The sequence below is a fragment of the Silurus aristotelis genome, assembly GCF_946808225.1.
Source record: "Silurus aristotelis genome assembly, chromosome: 11".
NCBI lineage: Eukaryota > Metazoa > Chordata > Actinopteri > Siluriformes > Siluridae > Silurus > Silurus aristotelis.
Window position 1 is genome coordinate 16,048,378 of NC_139584.1, and position 10,079 is coordinate 16,058,456.

The 10,079-nt window shown below is 36.0% G+C and overlaps 1 protein-coding gene across 2 annotated transcripts in view; it reads right to left on the reverse strand.

The window, feature by feature from the left end:
* Positions 1–7,299: 7,299 nt before the first annotated feature.
* Positions 7,300–10,079, reverse strand: part of fbxl17 (F-box and leucine-rich repeat protein 17) — a 241,997-nt gene continuing 239,217 nt past the window's right edge. For both annotated transcript variants that reach the window (XM_083554499.1, XM_083554500.1), the window contains one exon: positions 7,300–8,780. In XM_083554499.1, the coding sequence (XP_083410625.1) occupies positions 8,643–8,780 (138 nt within the window). In that variant the 3' untranslated portion in view covers positions 7,300–8,642. The remainder of the gene's footprint in view (positions 8,781–10,079) is intronic.

Sequence of the window (10,079 nt, forward strand, 5' to 3'; positions counted from 1 at the left end):
TTTTATTTTATTTAAATTTAACCAGTAGATCAGGTGGTCTTTATTCTGATCTGCAATGAGCCATGTGACTTCAGGTTCATTCCAACCGAGCAGGAGCCACACCTTATACCACTTGTTTATTTAGCTCATCTTGTCTCCTGTCAACTTTCAAGTGTGCTTCTAATTCGAGTGAAATAAAAGCCTGCAGCTACACTAGACATATGCTGATGAGATTTAAGAGGAGATTAACCATTTCATTGTAATAAACACTTATAAATGTGATCTAAAATGTTGATTTTCTAAAATGCTTTTCTGCTCATCAAAGTTTTAAAAAAGTGGTTATTTGAGTTACTATAAGCTTACTATTAGTTCAAACCAGTCTGGCTCAATCTTCTTCTAAACGGTCTCATCAACAAGGTATTTCTACCCACGAAACTGCCAATGACAGGAGTTTTTTTTTTCTTAAACTCTAATGGCTGTTGTGTGTGAAAGATCAGCAGTTTCTTAAATACTCAAACCAGTCTGTCTGACACCATTGACCATGCCAAAGTTGCTGAGATCACATTTCCCCTATTCTGATGCTTGATGTGAACATTAACTGAAGATCTTGATCTGTATCTGCATAATTCTATGCATTGTGCTGTTGCCACATGATTAGACATTTACACAAATCAGCAGATGTCTAGGTGTTCAAATAAAAAAAAGCCAGTTAGTATATGTCTGTACCGGATTGCCTACAAATTCCTAAATTCCATATGTAGACTCCCACATTTATATCCATAGTTTTAACATCATACCTGGCCTTTTAATAGCATTTGTAGTATACCTACTGTTTCTGCTTTGTGTATGTATATATATACTCCCATATATAAACCATTCAGGAAACCCTTCAGCTTCCATTGTAAATGTACAGCCAGAATCGACAAAACACATCAGGTTTTATGGCTGTAACTTATACTGACCCACCTCCTAATTAAGGAAGAAAATATAAACACTAGATTTTTGTCCACCAAAATAACACTTGCTTATTTCACTATGTGAAGAATTTTCCCAGGCCACCACACAATTATGCTAAGCAGTAATCCACTGAAAATTTGAACATATGAAATGTATTGAAAACATGTAGGTTGAGAGACACCAGGTTATAAATATGTATATTCTGTTTGTATCCTTCAGTGTGGGTTTTTTTTAATAAAGCAGAAGGTAGTAGTTGTATAAAACCATGTATTTTTTGCAGCTAAATGTCACTTTCAAGCATCTTTGTTTAATAATAAGGTCACTACACTGTTCACTTCTATATCCTGGAATACTGACTCCCCACTTCTGTCCACAGAACATTAATAGCACTCTAATATGTAAGTGTGCTAACTCCGCTCTGAAAAGGTGAACATATTCTAGTACGAAGATGATGATGATGATGATGGCAGCATCATTACAAATTTAATCCTCTCTTCTGAGACATATGGCCCAATAATGTCTGAACCATTAACAGCCCATTAGCAGAGTCCAAATTGTTAACATTCTCCTTCATTAAGGACATGTTGTCTTTTCATAATAATGGACAATAAGTCATGGTGCACATACACTTGGTAGGAATGGATTTCAAACTCAATTTAGTCTATAAAACAATCGATCTTTCTGTGTATGTAATCAAATTATTTCCTCTCAAAGGTCAGTGGATTCAGTAATATCTGCCATGGCTGCTTGATGGTGAGAAACCTCATAAGAGGCCTCTGGTGAGCAGCAAATCACATTATGGGTTTGGGGAAGTTGAACTAAAACCAGCTATTGACTTGTAACTTGTGTGGTGAAATGAAAAATAATGTTGAGCACAAGAAGTAAAAGCACCCACACAACTACAAGTGCACATCATCCCACTGCAAATACAATTATAATCACAAAAGCCAAAACAGTTAATCTTGGAACATTCCTAAATGTCAAATAAGGACTGAGGCATATTTAAAATAAATAAATAAATAAATAAATAAATAAATAAATATATATATATCTTTCTGTGAACAATAAACGGAATGTTCCACCTACAACTGACTTTGGCATCTTTAAAGAGTTCACATTCTGTAATTCACAGCCATCAATAAATGTTCACAAAGTCAGTGCTACCTCTTTAACCTGAAACTACTGCACTCACCTAGCCATGCCCTCACATAAGAGGAACATGGGGGAAGGAGGTACTGAAACTTCTAATTCAGAAATATAGCAACTGCCCCTACATTAGTCTTTGAATGCCTGGCAGCGAAAACTGCCTTTCTGTCAAGTGCAAAAATGAATTTCCACCAGTAGTGACTTTTCACTGACATTCACTGTTGTTCAGCGGTAACATCAAGGCAGGGAGAAAGCTGTTGAGCATTTTGGCACTGTTATTTCACACTGCTGTGCTTCCGATTTTACCCAGGTTGGGCATAATAGCGGCCCAATTTTAAATTTGTCAAAATGTCAACATGCTATTGTAATTTAATGACTGATCACAGAAACGCTCACAGAAAAAATATCAGCTTTAATCTTAAAAGGTAACACCTGCGACCACAATTCATACAACCTCTGTAATAACAATTTCTTTTTTTATATTTGAGATAATCTCATGCACAGCAGTATCTGAATGGGTTGCTAAGGAAAAACATGTATAGGTTCTGCTCTTATTACACAGTTGGTGTATTTAAAATAATAGGAAACCATAAAAGTCATTGAAAGATACTGAGTTTAGAAATGTCAATGCAGCTTCCAAATATTATGGAATTCGCAAATGACAAGAAGCTTCAAGTAATAAATGGAGGACCAGAGAACCGAGTTCTTTGGAGAATGCATTCCACATGTTGGAAACAATCCTTTAAGATTCTGGTCCATGTTGGCATGATTACATTACAAAGTACATGCAGAATTTCGGGGCTCAATTTCATGCTCTGAATTTCCCATTGCACCACATCCCAAAGTTGATCTGTTAGATTCAGGGTCTTGTCAGTTGTCAACAATTTTTTTGTCCATTTGATGTTCTTCAAACAATGTTTAAAAAAGTGTCAGCTAAAGGAAAAGATTCATATTGAGTACACCAAGGCTCTTTTTGTGGATTGCATATAAGTAAATCCCAGAAAATCTTAAATCAGTTCGGTATTTGACAAGAACATTATGTACATCACTAGTCTTTAATCTGTTATCATCTCTCACACAGGGGATTTGTGTCATTTTAAACTTTTGCACATATCTGAAGCAGCTTTAAAGGTGCTAAGACTGTACAGACTGCTGAAGTACTATATAGTCCATTTTTTCATTTATTTTTTTACTTTAGCTCAAATGCTAAACCTGGCTTCCATCCATAGACCTTTCACATTTAATACAAACAGTTGAACACTTAGTCACTTAAATGTCAGCTCACCTCAAAGGACTGCAGTTGGGGGTAAAAATCATATATAGATGAATGACAGACATTTGTCACTCGAACTATACACACAGTATGTGCAGTTATAGACAGACATACTACATGATGCAATAACACAATTAGGAAGGTGATATCACATGCTACATGCTAACTGTAAAGGCTTACAGTTATCAGATCTCTACCTAGCTGAACTTTAATCAGAGAGTTGGGACTGATGTGTTAGTCTGCGCTCTCCATCACGGTCACCTGAGGTTCCAGGGATGTGTAGTGTTTATGCCAAGGGGCATTTGAGCAGGTCTGACAGCATGTGGTGGTGCAACACCTTACTAGAACAAGTTTATTGTTTGATCTTCTTAGAACTTTGTCGGATGTTTGTATACTTTGTTTTTGAGCAACAAATGTCTGCATATTGTTTTACGAGTTACAATTATCAGACATTACTGACATCAATTTCAGACTGAATTTCCCTGAGTAGAGATAAACTTTGGGGAGAAAGACATTTTCAATATTCAATTAAAATTGCATTTTCCGTCGATAACAGTTAAACTGCCAGTGTAGCTAAAGCTTACATTTCTGCCATTTTAAAGTTAATTACTGGGCTGATACTGATCTTCATTTATACATCATCAAAATCAAGCATGACAAAACAGTCTAGAATTCATGTACATAGTGTGTTAAATGTGCACTCTCATGAAGCGTATCAGCATCTATAATGCACAAATCACAACGTTGTCCATATTTGCAAACAACGATTGACACCTTCATGCAAATCTTTTCCTAACAAATTTATCCCTGATGATTCCGTTTGTCAGAAATGGTGCATGACATTAAAAAGGTTGAGTAAGATGCCAGCGCCAGGTGGACTGGCTTTTCTAATGGGTTCCACATAATATCCAACTGTCCCGTTTACAGTGTTTGCTGCATTTGCAGGTGCTATACATTATTTAAGCTACCAAAAATGATTTTGGTGGCATGGCTTCCACATTACCACATTCATTACAAGTTAAAAGCAGCTCAGACGAGGGGAGCCTTTTTAAATGCCTTTCAAAGAGAGGAGGCGGAGTGCCTCACGCTCTTCACTTAATGAGTGTAGGTGAGACGAATTTGAAAGTTAAGACTCAGAGCACAAACAGAAAATGATTTCAGGCTAATGAGCACAGAGGAGCATTGCCTTTTAGTTTCCATTCCCAAAGTCCAAGTACCAAGTACCAGATACACACACTGTACCCATGTCCCCTGTTACTGAGTGAGCAAATTTCAGCACCACAATCAGATTTAAAAGATTTTTTGGGTTATTTTAGCAAATACACATTTCCTTAGTGATCAGTGAAGACCTATTCACACAAAATGCAGTTATGTTCATTGCCACAATTAAGGTTCAGCTTTTTAAACAGGAATATTAAAAACCCAGACACAATGAAACACCATTAAGAGACTGGCTAACTGACTAAGTGAGCAAACTTTCTCTGTTCATATTTGAGAAAAGCACTGGTCAGAGAGTAACCAGTCACACACAGACATATTGTGCAAAGGACGGGGGTGAAAATCAAGACTGGATGCATAGTTTGCTGTGTCATCCACAAATGCAGGTTCATGCTAAGAGAAGCAGCCATATGTGAACATGATGCATAAACACCATTATCTTGTCTGGGCAAAAGCTCATTTAACATGGACAGAGGCAAATTGTACTATGGTCAGACTAATCAAAATTTGAAATTATTTTATGAAACCACGAATGCTGTGTGTTCAAAAGTAAACAGAAGTGGGACCTTCCAGCTTGTTACCAGAAATCAGTTTAAAAGCCTGCATCTCTGAAAGGCACCGTCAATGTTAACAGTGTATACAGGTTTTAGAGCAACATATGCTTCCATGTAGTTTTGGATTTTGGTTTCCCTCAATAATAAAAGCATTCATTTAAAAACTGCATTTTGTGTTTACTTGTGTTCTCTTTTTACTAATATTTAAATTAGTTTTATGATCTGAAACATTAAAGTGTGACGAACCTGCAAAAAAATAAGAAATTGGGAAGGGTGCAAACACTTTGTCACACCACTGTGTGTGTGTATGTATGTATATATATATATATATATATATATATATATATATATATATATATATATATATATGTGTATATATGTATAAATAAAATCTGCTGGGAGGATTCACAATGTAAGAATTTCATTGCATGGTGTAACAGAGTGTTTCCTGTAAATATGACACTTGAATCCTGAATTGAAATTTATCTTTTTGCCCAGAAGTGTATATATTTAAAATTATTACTTTATTTGCTAATAAAACAATACATTCCGTTTATTTCTCACTCAGACATACATTAATTTCTGTGTCCCATAATCAGGAAAAAAAACGGATCAATGCAATTATTAACATAACTGCTAATACAACAGGCATAATGGTGAATGTTTTATGTTTTAAAACGCTTTTTTACTAAAAAGTAAAGATGTCTATTGTCCAAATGATTAATTGAATGTTAATACTTACCAAAAGCTCAGTAAATGGACTGTAATCTGGATTGTTCTGATTGTTTTGTTTTAAAATTATACATGATCTTATTTATTATCTAGAATGGGTTTTATACATTCTACTTTGCATAACAGCAACAAAAGAGTGCAATCACAGCCGGGAAGATACCATGAATGTCAAGCCCTTGGACATGTTGAATAAGAGGTTTGACTCTGAAGAGTGCATGTGTTTAACTGTGATCCTCATTGAAAGACAAAAGCTGACCCTTCACTGAAGAGAAGGCTGATTAGATGTGAGACAGAACATCGGTGGATGCAGATAAAGCACTTCCATATACATGCATGCCCTGTGCTTATCTAAATACTTAACACCAGCACGGTGGTAGTTATTGCACACAGCTCTCAGCGCTAAGCTTTAGGGTTTGATCCTGATCTCGGGTTGCTGTTTGTTCAGAGTTTTGTTCGTCCTCTCTGTTTGTGTTCCTTCCACCTCTAAAAACACTTCTGTGTTGAGAGGAATCTCTAAACTGCTACTTGAAGTGAATGTTTGTGCAAGTACACAATATGGACAAAAGTTTGTGGAGACCTATTCATACGATTTTGTGTTATTTTTAAACATCCCCAATCCATGTTTTGTCCCCATTTGCTGTTGTAATAACCTCTTTTGGGAAGATGTTCCACTAAATTTTGGAGTGTGCTTTTGAAGATTTGTGATCATTCAGCCACAAGAGTTTTAGTAAAAGCAGGTATTGATGTAGAATGAGGAGGCCTGGGGTACAGTCAGCGATCCAATTCCTCTCAAAGGTGTTTTAGAACAAAACACATTTAGTTCCCATTTGCAGTTATAATAACCTTTAGTAACTGATGTGAGAGCTCTGTAGAAGGTCACTTAAGATCTTACACTCCAACATTGCAAATCATATGTTCATGGAGCTGGTTTTGTGCACAAGAACATTGCCAGGTTTGGGTCTCCTACACCAGTTTAAGTAAAGGGAAAATCCAAAGACATCCCCCTTTGTGATCACTGTTTGGAGAAGAACCACATATAGCTGAAAGAATCAGGTGTCCCAATACTTTGTGATATGCCCTTCAATGCCCTGGTGTCCCATGAGAGGTGGGTTCCTGTGAGAGGCTCTTGGTCATGCCAGGATAAAGTAGTTACTCAGTTATTAAAAAAATAAAACATAAATGTAATAAAATAAAATAAAATAAAATAAAAAAACTTTTTATAATGATGTTGAGGGTAAGGACTTGATTACCATCCTCATATTCATGTCATAATCTGACAAATTATTCCCAAAGGTCAACAAATCGTCTCATACTGGCAGAGTGGTAAAAAAAAAAAAAAAAAAAAAGGATAAAAAGGTTAGGAGTGGAAATGCCAAGCCTGTCTGTGAAACATAATGACAAAGCAAGGTTTCAGGTAAAGACAGAACACAAAGCAAAAAATACAAGGAAAGGGTATTTTTTATTCCTTATTTCATTCACCTCATTCAATTACTCGAATCAAATCTGTCCTGAAAAACGGCACACACTCATGAACAGAACATACACGTTTTAAATTGGAACAGTCTAAGAGCCTATACTGAATTAGAAACGTGTGGTTGAATTGTCTAATCCCTAAGTACAGTAAAAGGAAAACAGTAACTAAGACCTGTGGTTCCCCTTAGAACAAAATAGCGTGCAACAGCTACAGTACGAGAACCGGCTGCAACACAATAGGAAAATACCCTGGTGTTTGTTTGCATAAGAGTATATCACAGGCTAGCTATGGAAATGAGGGTGGAAGGGGGTGAATAAATTCTAATCACTCTACTTTAAATGGAAGAGTTTCATATTTTTACATCTCAGTCATATGGCAGGCAAATACACACGCCTGGCAGCACTAGATTAATAAAAGGTTATGCAAAATTCCATTCTGAACAACCCTTGTTTTTTTTTTTTCCTAAACAAAGTTCAAAGCACAGTTTACAATGTCACAAGGGTTAAACATCATTAGTTTTTAAAAGGAAAGAAGAATAGAAGGTTTAAACATAACACACTGAGTCTTTTCAAGAACACCCCCTATCATCTGGGATATATTTATAACAACCCAAATATTCTTTTTTTTTATTTTTTATTTTTCTTTAACCATAAAGGCTGACTTACATTTCTATGTGATGGGCTTGCCTACTTCACTGGGCTGAAACATTTGGAAACAAATGTACCAGAAACGGTACCATATTCGTAATGAGTCTATTCCACTATAAAGAACAGTTTCATCTACAAGATTTGGACAATAGCAGAACAAGTGTTCAACACATTAGGGGGGAAAAAACGGTTTAGTCAAGTAATGGTCTTGACTTGTTAGTAAACTTCAAGGTGACTTTTCTATTAATCAAACAATATGGTAGGGATTAAACAGTAGATGGAGTGTTGTGAGGACTTACAAATAAAAATCCCAAACGATGAACTATTCCTCAGACACAAATGCTCACACTGAACACGTTCACTCGCTTGAAAAGAAAGATGAGCATATGCTAGCAAGATGTTTGTTTTGGATGATTAAAATCTGGAAATATTAACATCTGCTTATGATAATAGTTTTCCAAAGGGGAAAAAAAAAAAGTGAATAATAAAGTAAAATGCAAACAAATTGATACTAGCGCCAATAAAATTGTACCAGCACAATGTTAATGCTCTGAAAACCATCCAGCTGTGCTGACAAGGAAGGCAAACAGCAGTTCATCATTACTGATATGACTTTGTGAGTGTGTGTGTGTGTGTGTGTGTGTGTGAGTGTGTGTTGTTAGCTAGGATGCATTGGAAGTGTTGGGGCTCCAGCCCATCTGATAGGCCATCTCCAGAGTTCGCTTACAGTCCTGCATCACTGTGCTGAACACGATTTGCGGGTACTGCAGGACCAATCTCTCCACCGTCTCTTCACTCACCTACACAAACAAAAAAAATATAGCACAAGCTTAATTAGAACACTGGTGTAAACTTCTCTAAAATCACTAGAAACCCTGTTTAACATTTGCCACAATGTGTCAAATTTAAAGACAATCCCCACATTGAACCTATGAGCAGAAACAGAAATAACTGCATAAATAACCAAAAGAATTCATAAATAAATGATTCAAATATCCAGGCCATGACATGACCTACTGCTTCAACATCATGCATAAAGGAAACAGATTTCTCTGTACATTACCATTCCGTTCACACAGCATCGACAGCATTACAAACCTACAATCTCCCGAATGAGTGCACGTGTAAATGCAGGACCTGGAGAAAACACAGACGCTTCGGCTGTTCGGTGAGATAATTACCCTCGTCCTCTGAGGCAATGAGTCGAAACAACTTTCCACTCTTTAACTTTCATCTTGTACAATGTCAACAGCGTGGCGGTCGGCTTACAAATGAACAGCACAATCCTCAGGGGAGACTGTAGTTGTTCTTTATTACGGCCAATCATAAATCTTTTTAAAAAGAAAAATTAATATCACAGACATTTCTATTCAGAGAAAGATTAGACAAAAAAAAGGGCAAAAAAACTCTACAGAGGGGCTTCAAACACCCACCATTGCATACACGATGATTAAAGGGAAGAAAATGGTGTACGAAGATGAGCAGCTCTCTGTTAAATTATATATATATATATATATATATATATATATATATATATATATATATATATATATATATATATATATATATACATACATACACACACATATATTTATATATATATATATATATATATATATATATATATATATATATATATATATACAGTGAGGAAAATAAGTATTTGAACACCCTTCTATTTTGCAAGTTCCCCCACTTAGAAATCATGGAGGGGTCTGAAATTGTCATCGTAGGTGCATGTCCACTGTGAGAGACATAATCTAAAAAAAAAAAATCCAGAAATCACAATATATGATTTTTAAACTATTTATTTGTATGATACAGCTGCAAATAAGTATTTGAACACCTGTCTATCAGCTAGAATTCTGACCCTCAAAGACCTGTTAGTCTGCCTTTAAAATGTCCACCTCCACTACATTTATTATCCTAAATTAGATGCACCTGTTTGAGGTCGTTAGCTGCATAAAGACACCTGTCCACCCCATACAATCAGTAAGAATCCAACTACTAACATGGCCAAGACCAAAGAGCTGTCCAAAGACACTAGAGACAAAATTTACACCTCCACAAGGCTGGAAAGGGCTACGGGGAAATTGCCA